This window comes from Fusarium solani (genome assembly GCF_023522795.1).
Source record: "Fusarium solani strain SB1 chromosome Unknown bctg00000012, whole genome shotgun sequence".
Classification (NCBI taxonomy): Eukaryota; Fungi; Ascomycota; class Sordariomycetes; order Hypocreales; family Nectriaceae; genus Fusarium; species Fusarium solani.
In genome coordinates, this window is record NW_027072146.1 from 774,057 (window position 1) to 793,876 (window position 19,820).

Consider the following 19,820-nt stretch of genomic DNA (forward strand, 5'->3'; position numbering starts at 1 on the left):
ACTCCTACTGTCCCGCGGGCACCAAGAACGGCACAAACTTTGGAATGAGATCATCATCATTCAGCAGCTCGTCGTCTCTTTCAGTAATGGTCGGAAACGGCGCCGAAAGCTTCCGGGGATCATCGTCACTGAGCTCGTCTTCTTTGGTTCCCGACTTCTCATCCAGCCCCCTTGCATTTTCTCCAGACTCGGCCAGCTCCTCGGCCGACCTTCGCGCCTGCAGCTTCTCGATCCATTCCTTGTCCTTGGGTCCTATCTCTAAGAGAACGAATGGTGGGTTGAGATTCTGGAAGTTGCCCTTGTACTTTTCGAGATACGCTTTTGCCGCCTCTTGGGTCTCAAGTCGCACTGAAGATGCGGAGCCAGTGTCTTCACGGTCGGCTTTGAGCATGACAATCATTGGGCCTGGCACTTTTCGGATCGCCTCGTCGACGTGGTCCACCGGGCCGCCGTGCTGGAGAAGAAGACGGACGGACTCCATAGACTTGAGAACGACCGCGATCCATAGCGCTGTCGGACCCGTCGCGTACCGCCCGTTCCCCGCGTGGACGTCGGCGCCGTGACTTTCAAGAAGAAAGCGGACCATTTCGGGCTTGTCGTTGGCCGCAGCCAAGTAGAGGGGCTTCATACCCGGCGGCATGCGGTGCTTGTTGGGGTCAGCGCCGTAGCGTTCTATCATCAGTCGAGCGCTGTCAATAGACCCCGCCCCTGCAGCTTGGTCAAGTAGATGCTGAAGGTTGAGGGTTTGGCCTTCGGGAAGCTTGTCGAGGGACATGGTCTCGTGCTCGGTGATGCCAAAGCTGTCGATGAACTCGAACTTGTCGGGGCTGTTGTTTTCCATGGCCCCGTACGCGCCATAGATAAACGGCTTGTGGAGGTCTTCGGGAATGTCAAAGGGGAGGATTTCTCCATCAAGGTCGGTGGGATACTGGTAGCTGAGGAGCAGCTTGAGAGCCTCGATAGAACCGGCCATTGCTGCTTCTGGGATCGCCTCGACAATGGCTTCCCGTTGTTCCTTTGATAGCAGCTCCCCCTTTGTCTTACCATCTCGTGCCTCTAATGGATAAGCACCGTGCTCGAGTAAAAGTTTGAGCGTATCAAACCCGTTAAGCGCCTTTGCAGCCGCTTTGATGGCCAGCGGGGTGACCCACTCCTCCGGCTCTTTATCAGTAGTGTTCTTCCTCTTCTTGGTTGAGCTGTGGATGGGATGTTCTAAGAGCAGTTTGACACTTTCAATTGCAGCACTATCAGCTGCAAACTCTAGTGCGTTGCCGTTCCCACACTCAGAATTTGCCCTTGCAGTCGGGTCTGCTCCCTTGCCGAGGAGGCAACGCACCACCTCTGGGTGTTTCGCGCCCAAGATGAGTGGAGTACGCCCAGACTTATCGCGGACATCCACATCAGTCTTTCCTTGTTCCAAGAGGATATCAAGACATCCCACATGCCCGTAGAGGGCTGCAACATGAACTGGGGTCGCCGAAGGGTCATCCTTATCCGGGATGGATCCATTCTCTCTCGCTTCTTGATCGGCCTGAGCCTCCTCCTCCGATTGAGGACCCTCTGGGATATCCGGGTGCACCTTCAAGCCCGTGGCCACGAGGCGTCGAACCAAGGCCTCGTCGCCGCGCTTTGCGGCATCGTATAGCATGTTCCGCCTGTGAACTTGCTTCGGGTAGTTTTCAAGCACCTCGTCAAGCTTGGCCACTCGCTCTTCCGGGTCGGTGATGAGCCACAGCTTTGCCTGCTGGAGAGGATTGCGGCCTAGCTGGTCGTAGTACTCATAGTCGTCTAACCACAAGTAGTGACCTGATGGAAAGAGGGAGAGGGCCATTCCAGGCTCTGGCTCCGGAATATCGGGCTTAGGAGGTGGCAGTATCTTGACCATGGTGTTTGATGCAAAAGAATGAGATGCGATGTTCGTTGTTGAGATGTAGATTGATTTGAAAGCCGACAAGATGGAAAGAAATAATCTTGGAATATTCCTTGATCCATCTTCATCATGACGTAACAGATGTCTCAAATCCTCACGTCAGCCGCCCCCAAAAAAACTATTGAAAGTGATGCCTAGTTTTGTCGCATTGTTGCACGTCGACGATTAAAAGTTCAAAACTTAACTCTATGTAACGCTGGAATGAATGAGAGGTTTACACAGTTAGTCGCAGAAAACCGATCATCACAATTCAGCTTTGATGCCACAATGGTCACGCTGCCCTAAAAGTGTCCGAGCTAGAGCCTGCTGCCTGGTCGAAATGGCATTTAAGAGCTCAGGCACTTGACTAGTGATGTGTGGCGCTCGCTATTCAGAACTTCACGATAACTTGGTTCCACATATGACCATTGCTGCCTAGTCGAATGCCCCAACTCTAACAATGCACCACATGCTTCCAAAGGTACTTCGGTAACGAGACTATTGCTAGTGAGTTCCTGTAGCTACCCTCTTGGGGTCATGACGATTTCTTGGCAAGCTAACTAGCTTCATTTCAAGAGTGATTAGGGTAGGAAAAGATTAAGAAGAGAAACTGAGAACAAGGTGTGATGCGTATGTTGCCTTGACGTCGTAATCTTGGCAAATATGACCGCGCCGAGTTTTTATCATTCTGTGATAACCGCACAACACTGGAGGCGATATATTTTTCTTCTAGCTCCAAGGTACCCAATGGCTGAGCCAGTGATATATGGATGTAGAGCAGCTTGGTCCAAGACACCCCAGCTCATATTGAGTTGAAGCGAAAGCATACTGAGCCACTCCAGGCTACAGGGTGATTTCTCTGTTCCTAGGTAGGAAAAGGGCGATGGGCTTCTGCCATTATTATTTGCTACTATCTCATAATTAGCGGACAGAGCGTGAAACTGCCTACGCGAAACCTCTAGGAAGAAGCAGTTGACGTCTTCTTTAGGCCGTGCGTGGGTGTATTCTGTTCCCCTAAGCAGATATTCTATGGTAACATTGCTGATATATTTCCTATACCATACATCTTGGGGAGGGCAATATGTCCCCCGCCTGACATTTTGACGGTCTGAGTAACCGCTGTTTGCTCTGACGTTCAGCCCCAAGATCCAATGGAACCTAATCAACCAGAAGCATAGCAGTTATCTTATCTGCCAATAAGAGTGTAGTTGCCGTTTCAACCAGCTGAAACTGACTCCGAAGTCATCATGTTGCGTCCAAGGGTGGTTTTCTACCCAGGTTGCGCTCCTCAGCCCCCTGTCAGAGCGAGATTCAAATTGAAGCACCAAGGCACAAACCGCACCGATATAGTTGCAATGTAGTAGAACTAATAGGTTAGTGAGAGACACGGAAAATCTTAAGTTGCATGTTGAAAGCTATTGTCTAGTCCAGCCTGCGGAGGAGCGCTTGACTACTATTGGTGTGAAGCTGGAATTTGTTCACATGTAGACGGTTTGGTCATGAGCAGGTCGCCCTTACTACTGGTTTCATAGGCCATGTGAAGTAGAAATATCCAGGAGCCACTCAAAATTGGCAATGATCCTCCTCTCACCTTCTCTCAGTAGATTTCGGGGCTGAACCAATCATGCCACTTGACCAGAGAGCGGAACCGTCGACACGAACCGTTGGTTCCGCGGCATGAACTCCAAAATGCGGGTCCGGAGTTAAATGCAGTGTGGCATTTGCGCATCAGATAGAATTCGAGATGCGGAGTGCTTTCTCTACATTGGAGTTGTCAACCTGTCGCTTTCGTTCAGAATTCACTTGCGGATCCGATGATACAATCCGATGCGGATCCGGCGTGGGGCCGCTCCGTCTGGAATGCCGACGCGGACCCGGGGCGGACCTGGTTCGGCATCACGGCCGATGCGGCTCCGTCGGGATAAGGTTGCGATAAGGAAGAAACTCTATTCGCTTTGCTACTTGCTTGTTGACAGAGTTGCGGAAGCGATTCAAGTCCCAGATAGGTTGAAGAGTTGAGGAATGATAGTGAAGTGCATTCAAGTCGCTCTGGGTTCCCGATCGTGATCCGTCGCGTCCGCATTAACATGAACTTTCGGAATACCTTCCTGTTTGAGAGCGGAGCCACGTTTGGTTTGACCGCTCTTCCGTCGGCCAGCAAGGGCCAGCATACATCCAAAGAATCGGGTCCATGCCCTTCAGTCCTGAATGGCCTGATCTGCTTTGAACGCTGTTGGCCACACAGGCCTTTTCCAAAATGAACTTGGATAACTGTTCTAAGATGGTGAGCATGAAGATAGATTGCCAGATACGGAGATAGGCTGTCAGGCGACGATTCACGCTTGTCCAGCACGATATGATCACCAGTTCACACTTCACTACATCCATCCAGTTCCATTACCGCGCATCATAATTGAATGGCTTCGGTCCTTGATGCCATTCGTAGAAGCACGATTCCACAGCGGAAACACACTGCAATGCATCTTGGCGCGTCCGCCGCGGACGCGCTCACCGGAATGTTTTACATTCCAACCACGGACAACCCCAACCTCAGCGCCGCAACTATCGGGGTCGCTGTACCGGCGGAAAAGAACATGCGGAATCCCCTCAGGGCAGTATGCGGCTCCGTGAGTACAGAGTTTCTATTCGGTTCCGTTCACCTATGCCGCCGGATCAGCTTCCAATTCCGACTGATCAGGCCACTGCGCGGAGCCTCAAGGCCGTGCCGTGTGCGGCTCAACAGGTGTTCCGGCGGAAGCGGTTGCGGACCCGATTCACAAGTGGTGTGATCGAGAGCATAGCTGTCACTTTTACTCATGTTTGTCAACATGTAGAATATGACCTATCGCTGAGCGGGGGATATTGTTCAATAACGGAAGCGCAACGCTTCCGCAATCACATGGCTGTTGTTCTTCGGCAGGGCAAGCCCGCATAGGTTTGTCTCTACTACGGTAACAGCCTTATGCCCGTTTCTTCAGATAGTTTGTGTTATATGCCAAGCTACATACTACACAGAGAGCGCAACCTTTGTTAGTAACTAGGCGCAGATTTTGGTAAAACGCTAGGAAGTGTAGCATCGCTATGTACTCGGCACCATACCGAGCCCTGATAAATCTCCTCGGCGAGCTACGGTTCAGTGGTCATCTTTAATCTCGTTATTTTCTACAAGGACGACGAATGTCCTCTTTCCTATGAGAAATGAGATTCGGGGTTCATGACAACATGGACAGACGAGTTCAACGACCAAAAGCAGGAGAAGATTCATAAAAGCATATCACATGAGGTATTCGAAGAGTACACTCAGCCTCCCTTCTCAACTGCCGACCGAGGCCCGTTTCCCGGATAGTGCCGGCATCCGACTGTCTTATCGTTCCTGACCAGGGACCCTTCGCCAGGCATTTCTTCAGAGCCTCTCTAACAATGGGTCGTTCGCCAAATGCTCCCTTATCCTTGCAACTATCTTACCCGGAGCCGCAAAATCACACCAGAACCCCTCTTTGGTCTTGCACATGATGCTCACCCGGTCTATTGCCGATCAGCTTCGGTATTTCGGAGAGATGGGGCCCAACTTACATCGTGCAGGCGATTTGGTGAGCCTGCTTTGACCAAACACAAGCATATCCCAGTCTTGCTCCCTCTTTTCTTGAGACTCTTTCTCTGCTGCAGAAAAGTCGATACCTTTCCATGCTCCGCACCAGTTCGAGACGCTATACAGCTTTTCGAATGGCTCGCAAATCAACATGACCTGCCTCCGCTTGGATACGTCTCGCAGCGCTGCCAACCCAACTTCGATCTCAGGCTGCTCCAAGGCCTTATTGATAGCTTGGCGATTATGAAGAGCTATCTCGTGCAACGGGGTAGTTGCGCTGATCTTGAAATTTGCTGTGGCGTAATGCAGGGCGTTGTGGATGAATCGGTCGCCATCATCGTCCCACAGCCCTGGGGCACGGCCCCGTACTGGGAACTCTTTAATGGGGAAATTTCAAAAAGAGTACATAAGACTTACGGTTGACAGTCTGAGAAAGGTTCAGAGGATACTCTGGTCGATCGTGTCGAGTCATCTGGATACCAGTGAGAAAGGGTGACGTGGCTCCGAGACTAAGAACACTTGCCTTGGTAAAGATGGCAGTAAGGATATCCCCATTGCTAATATCTGGAGGGTATCTATCTTTCTCTGCCAGAATTCTTGATGCCCGTTCTCGTAATCTCTCTACCAGTTGGAGAGGAATAAACACAATGTGAGATTCCTCCTTCCTAGCTCTCACAAGGTCAAGGACGATACCGGCCATCACCGCAGTCTGGTCTCTTCTACCTCTGGCACGCATCATTCCCTTCCGGGATTCTTTGTCAATGAAATCAAAAATTGGGTGTCCCGGTGGGAGCACATCCTCGCGATAGCCCAGCATGTCGGGAGGCGCTTCTTCTCTAGCGACTGTCAGCCAGGCTTTCACGATATTGGCCACTCCGAATTGATCGGCCAATACATGCGGACAGCTCATGGCCACGACTGAAGCATCACTGAAGATGGTCAAATGAACGTATAGAAGGGGTGCATCGGACGGCTCGTCCTTCCGCTCAAAGGGCCAGTTTGCTGGTCGAAAGAGCTTGTCGATGACATCCATGGAGGGCAAGAAAGACACATTCTGGCTCGGTGCAAGAAAGGAAGATAACCTCTCAACCTTTCGGATAGATTCAGCATTGGTCGTTGAAGACCAGTTAAAGAGCACATAGTTCTCATCAAACGAGGACGGAACATTATACTCCAGGAGCTTCGTGGAGGGTGACAAGACGAGTCGAGCACCAAGCTTCAGCCAATGATTCCTGATGAGTCTATCGAGCGCATTTCTCAGAACTTCATTGTCAAGCTTGTTTGGCACAATAAAAAATGTGCGAGAGCGAAGCCTGTCGACAGGGTTTGGCTGGTCTGTTAGTGGAACCGGTATTACCTCCATTGAGTCGGATGAAGGCGAAGCATTCTGCCAAGCAGTGATTGCTGAAAGAAATGCACCTATGAGCCCATTATTACCATTTCCAAGGCAGATTTAGGCATTAATTGCTGACGCGCAAGTCAGCCTTGGTTAACGGGGACCAGTGCTGATCTGACAGCACAGGGTGTCATTGTAGTCTTCTTCCGTGCAAGTCTTAAACCAACAGAAGCGCTAAAATCTGACGTCCCTGTAGTCAGGTGACTATGGATTATTCGAGATTATGCCTGCACAGCCCTGTTTTCAATACCAAACACCTTGCCCCTTCCCAACCGGTTGACCATTCTGGTTCATGCCGAACCCATTCTTCTTTGGTTGCTGCCCATTCTTTTTGATCATCATATGCTTACGCCGGGGGTTGCCATATCAGCCTGTTCCTGTAGTCCGTTTGATGCGACTCTGAGGTCCATTTTCGTCTGTTTGTTTCCATCACTTCGCTTCTGATACTCGTTGGATTCAGTATACTAGCAGCGCCCATCCTAGAACCTCCAGAGGACCGAACTGCCTCAATGGATGGAGCTGGCGGGCCGCAATTAGCTTGACTATGCTTCCGATAGCAATCCCTCTACTGACTACGTAGGTGTTGCTCGACTCTGAGGCAGACTCTGCCATGGACAAAACGGTGGCGAGAGTGATGTTATCCGCAAATGGTCTGAGGAATTGGACGAGGGCGAATGAAGGGATGATAAACCAAGTAGCGATACGTAGGGTTCTTCTAGTTTTGGCTAGAGTGAAAAGCCTCATCAAAACGCAGATACGCCCATCGCGAGCCATCCGGGAACTCGTCTCTAGGTGGAGATGCCTAGGAAGGGGGGTCCCTGGTAGTACTTGTCAATGAACTCGACCGCGATAAAGAGAGAGTAGCCTCGCCTGGGACCACTGTCAGAAGAATCAGTTTGAAGGATGAGTGGGTGTGAAGACTTACCGAATGCATTTAAGCGCACCACAGGCTTTCACTTGTAAGTGGATGAGGTCTTCACCTGAGCGGATGTAGCCGTAGAAGGATCAGTAAACGCATTTCCTTCATCGTGTGTTGATGGAGTGGTTGTAGGAGCTTCTGAACTCCTCCCCAGCTCCAGGGCAGCCAGCGTCTCAGTGTTGCAACTCGACTCATCCCCAAGAGACCCAACTTTCAGAGGCTTTTCTTTCTTGACATCAGGTGCGAACTGAGCTACGACTGCGTTCTTCCTCCTTCGAGTCTCAGCGGCAAACCTGACCCGATCCCCAGCCATCATATTCTCATGGTTCTCAAGAAGGTCCTTTCGATTTTTTTTTTAGGTTCTTTTCATGCTTATTAAGGATTAAATCTCGCAGTTTTTCATATTCCTCCTTGAAATTGGCGTTCCGGTCTGATCCGCACTATCTGATTTCACCCTCCAGGTTGGGCGAGATGAAGGAGTCTTCGGGAGAACTCCAATAGCTCGCCAATCGCCAGAAGAGGTTATCGAATTGGCTCTTTGTCTAGCATAATTTTGATCATGTTCTTCCTGTCTTGGTAAGGACAGGGTGAAGGGCGTATGGGCAGACCAACAAAACGCGAAGTCGTGATGCGGTTCCAAGTACCATCAGAAGGCCGGCCTATGACAATGAATACTTAGACAACTTGAGCCCTCACACACTCTCAGCAGACTTATGGAGGCATCTAAGACAAGCTCATGTTAGGAAAGACGTAACTAACATTTAGCTAGGGTTACCGGGCTTAACTGAAAGGTCTGGAGGCCTGATCAAGATCGTCACTGGCATTGATTTAGTGGCGTCGATGGCTTGCCTATAACCTGTTGGCTACTTCGTCTCGGCATAAAAAGATCGCCAATGCTTTTTAAGGATTCCCAGTACATGTCTTGGTCTCGATCGTTTATGCAATAAGGCGGTCTGCAAGAGAGCCTAGAAGGGCTGGGATGTTACTACTGAGAGACATTTACGTGATACGAACCTGGGTGCACAGGTACATCATTGATCAATGACTCATGGTGCTTCCCCATTGCCCCCTCAGCTGAAGTCGCGGGGCGGGAGCTGAACTTGGCATAGACGCCACATACGACTCCATCTACGGTTGAGGAATGTGCTGGGGCGCAGCTGAAAGAGGTGCAGGCGATGCATCATGCTAAAAATTGGGTCCTCATCTGACTATTATGGATTTCATGAACATCTATTTTTCGTTGCTAATCAAGACTGCAACGATAGGCGACAAAGCAAATGGCCAGTTCATTGATAGTGGCAAGTTCAAGGGAGTCAACACCAACTTCCCTGTTCAAGTTAAGGTGGTGAATCAAACTATTATTAGCGAGGGCTATACCGAATTCTAAGCAGTCTTGTCTCTCGATGGCAATTTCAACAAAGTCTACGACGGAAGTGCTCCATCGCTCCAGCTACAGTTGGTTGTTGGCAAGCCAAGGCTACCTTTATCTGTAGGTTTGAAAAGGGGTGGAGAAGTCAACGCCTTGATCTCAGTCAAGGTCTCCGATAAGACCAAGACGTATTCCGTGAAAGCAGAGTTTGAAGCACTCTGGCATACATGCTCCCTCTGGAGAAGTCAAGGGCAAGGTTAATATCAGCAAATATGAGATCAAGAATTCGACCCAGAAGGTTGTCACTGTCAATTGGAGCGGTGGCGGACAGATAAGGGGCAATAACGCCATCTGGGATCTGAATAACCTCATACTAGCAGCCTGCAACTTTTCGGATCTCACGGCTCAATGTGCGCCAATGATTCGTGTATTCTCTTCAAGACTAACACGACCCAGGTCGACATCACCACCTTTCCCAGCCCCGCAAAGAATCATCAGCGAGAAGTAAACCCTCGCATCTTTACTCAGCCCCTTCCTGTAACATCACTTCTCATCACCATCTGAGATAACCCTTCACCTAACCACTCTCCGTCGTCACTTTGCGGGTCGTCGATACGGACAATGCTGAATACAATCTCGACCCCAAGAATCTTGTCCTTCTCGGCAGGACAGATGAATATTCCCAGTTGCAGCAGTGGCTGTGCAGCCGCATGGACAGCTCAGACTCCCGCACGCCACTCCCAACCCTGGCAATCGCCCTCAGCCGTCATAAGACTAAGTCCAAGGTGTTTCACACGGGAGACACACGGAGTGTAGTTGGTGACCCCGGAAAGGGTGCCATCCTCCCCAGCCGGCCCGGCTACATGGAGCGAAGTAGCGATTTAGGTCAAGAACGATCTTGTCCGTGGTCTCAAGGTCTACTACACCAGCGGGTCAGAGCTTGTCCATGGTAAACGCGAGGTAGACGCTTCCAAGAGCTTTCACATCGTCAGCTACAACTCCCAATCTAGTATTCAGCTGGTTCTCGAATCTGTAGAACCACCAAACTCCAATGGGAGAGTCTCCAGTCTACAGTCGACTCTAAACTGCCACAGTGAGGAGTTTCCTGCACTTGGCCGTTCTGTCGCCACGCTTCAAACCCCCGCTACTATCGCTCTCTCTCAGCTTCTAGAGCTTTCGCGGTTTCTAAAGATTTCAACTTCCTATAGAGAATACTTCCTAACACTCGTTCAGGGTCTCAATGATTCAAGAACCGACGAGTAATCAACAGCAACAACCACCTAGCCTTTACTTCCAACTAGCAGCCCTGTTGGTTCGAATTGCGAGATGTTGATGAGTCGTCCTCTCCCTGAGGATGCAATCGCCACGGCAAATGCCTGCGAAAGAAAGGCTAGCCAACACTACATGTCCCCCTTCATCGGCACTACGGAAATCAGCAAGGAAAAGGTCGAATACCTCGACGACCTTAGATCTCTCAAGGATAGACACCAAGTGGAATCAGTCAACTTCTATCTAGGCCCAATACGTTACTTGGCCGGATACATCATACGATACCTTGACCACACAGCGATCTTGTGCGGCTTTTGTAGGCATTGGGCCAATGGGCAGGCTAGGAGGAGCGATGGGCAGAGGTCAAGCCTGCCTTGGTCGGGCAGGGGAATGGGAGCAAGGTTGTGGACTTTGTTGGCGTGCGCGGCATTCTAACAGAGGAAGAGAAGGAGTGGAATACTAAGACTGGCAAACTTGGTTGGGTTTTGGGGACACCACTTCCAGGACCATTCAACATTACTTATCTGAGCATGATCTGGTACAGGAGCGACTAGGCTATTGCTCCGAAAGGGAAGCGGAAAAGACAACAACTTCGCTTCTCGTGGGCCAAAAGATCTATTGGGCAGTTTTGAGCATAATTACCGCATTGACAGCAGGCAGTATCTTTGCTTTATACTTGTAAGGCATCCCCTCTTTAGCTCATCTCTGTAAATACTTGCTGAGCGATTATTTGATCATCGTGTCCTAGGGTGAGGTACCTTCACTATGACTACTCTCTTTTCGCTCGTCAAGTTTCCAAGCTTCTCTAGACACCCAGACAGTCAATCGGAGAAACATTAGGGTCTCCTTGTGTGCGCGTCAGCACGGATGAACATCACATCAGGTTGTATCAACAGCACACCATGCAAAAACTACCCTGTCACACCTGCCCAATAGCCCCAGGATGGTGCGTCGATAGCGCGATGGGGCATGCAGTCCTCCAGCCTCGGCAGACAACGGCGCAGCTGATCGCCACCTGTGGGCGCACCAGGCTCGGCTAGGCCGCTCTTCTTGGCGGCGGTCGAGACCTCAGCCAGCCACGGGCTTGTTGGCCTCGGACAACATTTGGGTGGTCGCCGACTTGATCTACTCTGCTCCTCTCTCTACCCGGAGCTCCCCGCATGAGAAGGTCCAGATTGGCGCTGTAGGCGATAGCTAGCTATCTGGGTAGTTAGGAAGTGCTACGATAAACATCCGTCTCGTAACTTGGGCTTCTAATGAAGCAGGGAGAATTTTCTAAGCAAGCCACACTTTTCTTTGGACCAACGCGCCATTGTCTGTCTCCTCCTGAATTTTGAAATTGTCAACAGATAACATCGACACCGAAAAGAGAAATGGGTGGTGGAAGCCATGACCAATGAAATGCTCAACTCAAACGATAAGCGTGAAGCCGTTACCCCCGACTTTTGCAAAGAGCACCGTCCCTCATAACAAGCTATGGGGGGCAATCCCGCACCCATGCTTACAACTAACCCCGTAAACCCCGGATCCAGAAGGAGGGAGACACAGTACCCTCTATTAGTTTTTAAGCTGAACAAAAACCTGACCGTTAAGGCGTTTCCCGAGAGCTCCCGGTCCGAAGATATTGAAATATTGGCTGTCACCGGTTTTGTGTTCCATGAAGCCTTCTCAAAACTGTTGCTGATCCGTCTTGCCGAGGGGTGCCCCGCTCCTCCCGCTAGGTACGCGTTTGCAAGCGTCAACAACCAAGCCGACGGCCGAGCTCTCTAGCTTAAGCTAGAAGAGTCCTAATTTGCCACCTACTCTTCAGCAGACAGGAACAAGGTCGCATCAGTGCTCTCCATCCTTCTCTCGGTTGGAAGCAATCTTCAGGACTCCAAAGAAACAAAGTCAACAAAACTCCATGAACTGTGGTCAAGTCAGTGTAAACAAAAACATCGCGCTAGTGCCCAAGGGTGTCTCCGTCACACTCATGCTCTCCTCGGTCTTGTCTAACACCGTCATCCAGAAGAATGGATTGCCTGTGTCCAGTTGGGTCGTGGAGGATGAGTCCTTGAAGGATTAGATGCAACAATGTGGAATGTAGGGATCTCGGGACCTTCAACAATCCCGAGCACAACCACGAGTGACCTCGAGCAACAGATTCCACGTCGACGAAGCCCTGATTTCGCTAGCCGTTAGGACAATGTGTTTGAAAGAGCTAATATATATGAGTGCTAGGGCAGATGTGTCTCCGGAGGAAGCGGAAAGATCGCGGGACAATTACATGTCTAGTTCAAATGGATTTTTCCCAGCCACGAAAGCTGAATGTCCAAATGACGCTCATCGACGAGGTTTCCAACCTGAATTTCAAACCAGACAGCCGAGACATTTCTCGTTTCGACCACGGTGAGGCGAATTCAATCCAGTTTGAGACTTGTGAGAAGGGGATAAGGGGCCGTGGACTAAAGCGCCCATGTCGCTATATCATCTTATGATATGAATTTATGCGAACAGCCAATCTTCTTTTCCTAGGGGAGCATTCCGTTGATATTGATTGGAATATTGGTAGCTGAGCGCCCAAAGATATTATTTCTTTCGGAGATTTCATCAAGAACTAGAGATCGGACGTGAAGACTCATGGGAGGGTAAGGATGTGCTTCTCGGGCTGGGTATCTAGGGACAAACTACCTCACGGGGCGCGGCAAGGGAAAGGGTAACCGGAGAATGGTATCGGAGCGCGTTTGAGAAATCAAACGCTGATAGAAATGAACAAGACGAAGAGTATCTAATTCAAAGGGAACCGCAGCATTGTATTTCAAGCCGTTGTGGTATTGGAACATGTGTCCTTTGCGACGTACTAACGTTTGTCTCCGGCTGAGCCGTGAATTGCCCTGTCACTTGAAAATACACAGAACTCAACCTGGTGTTTCTCCCGGCCTCAATATTCAGCTGGCTTTGTCAACTCCCGAGGTAACTTGATAAGATTGATTAATAAATTGAAATATTAAACTTTGATCAAACTCTATGGCCCTGTTAGAGTGAACTCTCAATAACCGAGCTAGACCATGTTCTGTAATGCTGCGCCTCGCGGTCCGTTGTTCCGAATTAGAGTGTCCAGGTTAGCAAAAAAAGACCGCGGGTTGCAATCAGTTACTTCTACCGGTCGCGCGCAGCCTGTGAGACAAGACTCACCTTGGCAGCTCCCTCTGAGATATTCTCTTCTCTTTGGGCGGCTCGCATTCATTCCCGTTGGTGGCGCCTTTTGTTGGATGGCTGAAATTAAAGGGTAGCCAACCATCCTCGCGAATGCCCTCATAGGGTAGCATACGACCCCAACGCCACCTATTTCGAGGTAGGATTGGTTCGCTCGCAAGCGAACGAGCAGGTTTTTGAATCCTTTTTGGGTCTTATCCAGCGCAAGCAATTAATAGGGCGATGCTTTCGGGCGGCCGCTTTTGTATGCATGGACATTTCACGAATTGTCATGGATGCTTTGGCCTGCAGATTTGGCGCTGATTTAAGCATGCGTGTCTGACAAAAGTATTTGTGATCCATTGTGATGATGTGCCTTGAAACGGTAAAACACACACCATCGCGTCATGTACTGTATGCAAGTTCCAGTGAGGCCCTCAACCATGGAGCAGTAAAAGAAAACTCTGTCGATCCCTCAAGATCTGTCCGATCGGCGCTAACCTGACACTTTTGCTGCCCCCTCTGGGCCAAGATCTTCGCAATTCCAAGTGAGAGAGACAATCCAAAAGCCCGATTACTGAGCCTGTGAGCTTACGTGTGAAACCCATGCTTCACTCGCAAGGGTCATCTAGACCCCTGAACCATTCGATTTCGCTACCGCTACGTATTAAGCTCGGACTCATCTGGTGACAGCACCACACACCTTGGCCGGAGCACCTTGATTCTTGGTATAACTTGATTCGTGGACGCCGTGCGCCGGCAGTCTTGGCATACCTTGTGAGTGTGGCACTCCCGGGGCAGCTCTCCTATGAGATGGGCACGCCTGGTGTGATTACGAGGGTAAAAAAAAAAAGGCGTAAAAAAAAAATAACGCTTTCAGCTCCACCGTTTACCCTGGCATGTTTCAGCGGACCCCCCTTGCTTAGCCCATGTCGCAACAAGGAGCACCAATGGGGGGAGTGATTATGCAGAGTAACAGCAGCGTAACAGCGAGCATTGGGATCATCGCGGGTGTTGAAGTTTGTAATGTTTCAGTGAATGATTTTAGTAACAGTCATTACAGTAGCTGGGGAGTCATGGACAGTGTCACCTTCGGCCAAAAGGGGCCACGTGTTTTGTATGGAATCACCCTTGTCGGGCGGCGTTATTGGCACATGATGATGGCCACCTGCAAACGCGTACCAACCCCGCTGGGGCGCTATAAGCGATTGGCCATAGGAGGCAATGTGTGAGATAGTGGTGTGCCCGTCGGCCAATCACGCTTTGCACCAGTCTATCGGGCCTCGGGCTGAGTGGTATAAGGAGACCGTGTCTACCGCAAATGAGTTGAGTCATGTTTTTCTTTTTTAATTTTTGGCTTCTGGACTCTGTTCAAGCATCAGCTCAAGCAGTAACCTGCTCAGAAAGGCGCCGTTCGTCGTCGCTGTTTATCGCCGCCAAGATGCCCCCTAAAAGAAGATTCGCGTCGCGTTCCAGCAATCTCGTTCCGGAGAGGCCGTCCAAAAAGCTCCGCCTCTCATCTCCGCCAGTGTCTCCCGCCTCATCAAAGATTTCCCCCAAGAATCTAAAGTTGAAGCGATCGCGAGTTTCGCCAAGCCCGTCGGTGAAATCTGAACAGTCGCAAACAGAGAGAATAGAGGATACCATTATTTGCGCGCCGATTGAAGTGAGTATGAAAGTGGACTATGATTGAATTTGCCTGACATTAGAAATCAGTGGGCGCCGATTATCGAGGACGAAGATGAGGTGGACGTGGAGGAAGAGGAGCAGCTGACACAGCGATCAATACCATTCGACGAGGTTTTTCAGAATGAATCGGTCAAGCGCATCATTACTCAGTTCCCGAAAGGCCACGGATCCTGGTATATCCTCCGATGCGAGGAGCATGACGTTGACTTCAAGACTCACCCTCTACGAGCTGCCTCGGCGCATTTGAGGAGCCGACAGCACGGTCGCCTGCAAGACACGACCGGACCAGCCGTCATCGAGCATTTCGGCACCAAGGTTTTGAACTGCAATGAGGAACTTGCGCAGAAGAACAATGCAGCCGCCTTGAAGTTTAAACCCGCCATTAAGCGAGAGGAAACCCAACACGTGGATGAGTTTGTACCAGCGCAGTTTGCACCAAGAGAATCAGTGTCAAAGGAACCGACACCAGAGGCAGTACCAGAAGAGTCAGTACCGGAAGAGTCGGTACCAAAACGGCCAGTCCCGGAAGAGCCGGCATCAGAAGCAGAACCGGAAGCAGTACCGGAAACAATATCGGAAGCGGTGCCGGAAGTATCAGTACCAGAGGAGTCAGCACCAAAAGAATCAACACAACAAGAACCGACAGAACAAGAACCGATTCCAGAACCGGTGCCAGAAGAGACCATCCCGCGCCACAAGAAGCGAAAACTGTCATCAACACCATGCAATGTGGAAAATGAGGTATCACCCACGAAGGACGAACCGATGGAGGAATCGAGCCATGACCCGATAATAAGCCCAACGCCAGGCATCGTGTACCTGGCCTACCGAAAATCAACAAAAACTTGGCTTCCCGCTCTTGTTCTACCCCGGAATAACCTCCACAAGGTCGGTGTATCAACAACACTCGAATCCCTCGGCTTGGTAGAAAACGTGCCCAAATGCTATGTCTACGACCCGGGGACGAAATGCTTGCAATGGAAGGCGCAGTACGAAGATGGTGGCTCTCTTGTCGCTCAACGGCAATTCCCAGTGGTTTACTTTGATGCGACAGGCTTCCCAAGCAAGGATGCTGCTGGATGGGTCGGCACTGGTGATTTGCAGGAACTGGATCTTTCTGATACCTCTTCTTGTCTCGAACCGCATTTCTCATTGGCTCGCGATTTCGTTGCGAAGCGTCTGGGTACGACAGCAGCCTGCAAGAGCCTGAGCCCTCTTGCAATTCCAAACAGTAAGTTGAAAACCGGGTTCTGATTTTCAAGCTGCTAACAACCTTTAGCCGAAGCTGATCCCAAGACGCAATCCTCGACACAAGCAACGCCGACAAAGATTGAAAGCCCCGTATTGATGATTTCTGACAACTTGCCACCGAAGGCACCGGTCGTTGTGTCTGTTATCCCAGAGAAGGAGGCCACTCCCCCAGTCGAAACACCAACAACGGAGCCAAGCCGCGAAGTTTCCGTGGAATCTGATTCGAAGCCCTCAGTCACTACTGAGTCTTTCTCAGAGGTCGCTGATCCCAAGCCTATTGGCAGCCCTGAGCTCGTCCACAAGCCAGCGCTCATCAGCAATTCTGAACCTATCAACAACGACGAGCCAGTCGCCAGCACTGATCCTATCGACGATTCCAGGCCCACCGACTCCGAACCCATTGAAATTTCTGAGCAGATCAGTGAACCTGAGCCCGTCAGTAATTCTGAGCCCATCAGCAAATCCGAACCTGTCGACGAGACTCGGGCAACCAACGGCCCCAAGCCTATTAGCAACCCTGAGCCTATCAGCATTCCCGAACACGTCGCCAGCCCTGTGTTCACCAACGAGCCTGAGTCGATCGGCAGTTCTGAGCCGATGAACAACTTCGAGCCTACTAGCCGCCCAGAGGTCGTCAGCAAGCCCGTATCCATCAACACTGAGCCTGCCAACGCTTTCAGGTCTGTCAACAGCCCTGAGCCCACCAACATTCCCCATCGAGGGGTATCTATTGAGAACCAACCAAGCAGGCCCAGCGAGTCTCGGAGCTTCTATACCGAAAATGTTGTCATGGATAACCAGTACACATATTCACCTGCGAGCACCTATGTCGACCCCGTACCAACACCACCCCCATCAGAGATCCAGTCTCATCAACACAGCGTTAAACGCGCCTTACTCAACCACATGTCAGCCGATCTTTTTCAACTCAAGACAAAGTCAACGACTCTCATCTTTCCTAAAGCCGTATTCGATCTGGAGACACTACAGTCAACACTACCACCTATCCAATCACTTCCTAGCATGCAGGGTTATTCTCAGACTCTCCGACCCATTAGTGATCAGATGGGCTCCCCGGCACCCAGCATTAGCCAGACACAATCGTTTCCATCTCAAAGCGCACCTTCGTCTGCGTACAACTCACCAGCACCACAACACACACCAGTACCGCAGCATACTCCAGCACCACAACATACACCGGCACCACAGCACATGCCTGCACCGGTTGTCCAAGCTCCTACCACGACAATCAAAAAGAAGACTGGTCCGCGGAAGCCAGTCCCTACACACAGACCTGTTCCTTCTCAAAGACCTGTCCCTACAGTGCCCACACAGAGGGCCTCCGCCACACCGAAACCTGCCACCGCGCAGAGAACTGCCATCACAAAAAAACCTACCGCTCCAAGGAGGCCCGTTCCCACACAGAGACCTCTCGCTCCACACCGACCTGCCGCCGTAGAAGAAGCCGAGCCTCGATTCGGCGAGACTCTCTATGGCGTTTCCGAGTATATTCTGCAAGGAGTGAGGAGATGGCTCAGGACTACTGAGAAGAACCCCAAGATCTCTGAATTTTGCTTTTCTGATGGACTCTATCGATGTCCTTGGTGTCACAAACGGTTTGCGCGAGCTGGAATTTTCACGGATCATTTGTCTCTGAAACATGATGAGCGGCCTAAGCCGCCAGAGATTAGACCAGATCACAGATGATCTGCGACTATAGGAGTTCAAGGAGTTCAGGACGGATATAAATATATTGTAATGAAATTTTATATGTTCACTTGCTCGTTTATTGTCTTGTTGACATGTTTTGCTGCTTGCTGCGGGCGTTTGATTTGAACGTGACGGACCAGTAGGGAGCCGTGCTTTCAATAACTTGCAAGACTACAATCTAGTATCCCTAGAAATAGCCTTTCCTAGCGTAAATCTTTTCTCGAAATAGTAAAGAAACATGGGCCAGCTTCAACCCCCAAAGTGCATTTCGGGCCTCGGGTTGGTGTTGACCGAGATCCACATCTCAACAGGTCATAATCCCCGCATAAAGTCTGTTGTTCTGGCCACTTCTTTACTTGAAACAATCCTTCTTCATTCACTTTGATAAAAACGCACGATGCTCGAATCTGACCAGCACTGGCCTCTCTGGGGAGAGGGTTCCCTCGAAGGAGCCTTTGAACTCGAAACACCGGGAGGCAAGATCGACAATGCAGTCGTTACCACTGTTGAGAGACCTTTTCTCTTTGGATATCGCCCTGAGAAGGCTAATGGACGAGGATTTCTTATTCTCGGAGGAGGAGGATATGTTCAGCTCATGGTTGGACGTGAAGGTGTTGCGGTGGCAAAGTGGCTGAACAGTCTTGGCTTCTACGCCTTTGTTCTCGTCCACCGATTTCCAAACGCCGATACTGGTGCCCCAGCACCTTTAGATGACGCGAGACGCGCATTGAAGTTGATTAAGGAGAGTGGGCATGCTCCTCAAGGACTGGGAATATGTGGTCTCTCTTCTGGCGGCCACCTTGGAGCCGCTCTGTTGGCCGATTACCCACAAGCATGGACTGCTCCTGATCCCGAGATTCCGCGAGCCGACTTTGCAATTCTCGGATATGGACCAATCTCTACCAATGCAGTCGGCCGCACAATCATCGCCGACAAGCCGCCTTTGCCGCCAGTGGAGAAGCAATCTCTCTACGACATCGTGCAGCCAGACGTACAGATCAAGTCTCCAGCTCCACCAACCTTTATTGTGTATTCCAACAACGACTCAGTTGTGCCTGTTGTCAACGCGTACCGTCTCGCTGAGGGAATCACCAACGGTGGAGGATCTGTGGAGCTTCATATCTTTGCTGACGCTCCTCATGGATTTGCGCTTGACACCCTGAATCTACCCGTTTCCAAGTGGCCATCGATGTGTGAGGCATGGCTTAGGCAGCATGGTTGGATAGAATAGGCAAACGGGATTTAGATTTGACATATAAGGCGGTATTTTCCTGTCAATCCATTATTTTTCGTCCTTTCCTTTTCTGGATCGCTGTTACGCTTGCGAGAAGCACTCGAGGTACAACGATGCCTAATCACTACATAGCCATTGCAAGAACACGTTGAACCCCTTCGACATACGCTCTTAGCTTGTGGCCTCCATCCGTACCTCCGATCATTTAGTTACCCATAACCTTCCTTGGATAGGATGCAACACCACCTATCACGACATGCTGTCGCTATCCAGTTGAGGTGTAGACGCTTGCCCACTGCCTACCGACTCAA

At 50.5% G+C, this 19,820-nt stretch overlaps 4 protein-coding genes across 4 annotated transcripts; 2 read left to right on the forward strand and 2 right to left on the reverse strand.

Annotated features, from left to right (window-relative positions):
• Nucleotides 1-4: 4 nt before the first annotated feature.
• MRS44_016256 (uncharacterized protein) lies at nt 5-1,885 on the reverse strand (the record flags this gene model as incomplete). Its single annotated transcript, XM_046273155.2, has 1 exon — nt 5-1,885. The coding sequence occupies one exon, from the start codon at nt 1,883-1,885 to the stop codon at nt 5-7; it is 1,881 nt and encodes a 626-aa protein (XP_046125089.2).
• A 3,324-nt stretch (nt 1,886-5,209) lies between these two features.
• MRS44_016257 (uncharacterized protein) lies at nt 5,210-6,861 on the reverse strand (the record flags this gene model as incomplete). Its single annotated transcript, XM_065617956.1, has 4 exons — nt 5,210-5,319; nt 5,375-5,434; nt 5,483-5,866; nt 5,916-6,861. 4 exons carry the CDS (start codon nt 6,859-6,861, stop codon nt 5,210-5,212), a joined length of 1,500 nt encoding a protein of 499 aa, XP_065474028.1.
• An 8,205-nt stretch (nt 6,862-15,066) lies between these two features.
• MRS44_016258 (uncharacterized protein) lies at nt 15,067-18,272 on the forward strand (the record flags this gene model as incomplete). Its single annotated transcript, XM_046273154.2, has 3 exons — nt 15,067-15,291; nt 15,342-16,545; nt 16,594-18,272. The coding sequence occupies 3 exons, from the start codon at nt 15,067-15,069 to the stop codon at nt 18,270-18,272; spliced, it is 3,108 nt and encodes a 1,035-aa protein (XP_046125087.1).
• A 400-nt stretch (nt 18,273-18,672) lies between these two features.
• Nucleotides 18,673-19,506, forward strand: MRS44_016259 (uncharacterized protein; the record flags this gene model as incomplete). Its single annotated transcript, XM_046280362.2, has 1 exon — nt 18,673-19,506. One exon carries the CDS (start codon nt 18,673-18,675, stop codon nt 19,504-19,506), a length of 834 nt encoding a protein of 277 aa, XP_046125086.1.
• Nucleotides 19,507-19,820: the final 314 nt, after the last annotated feature.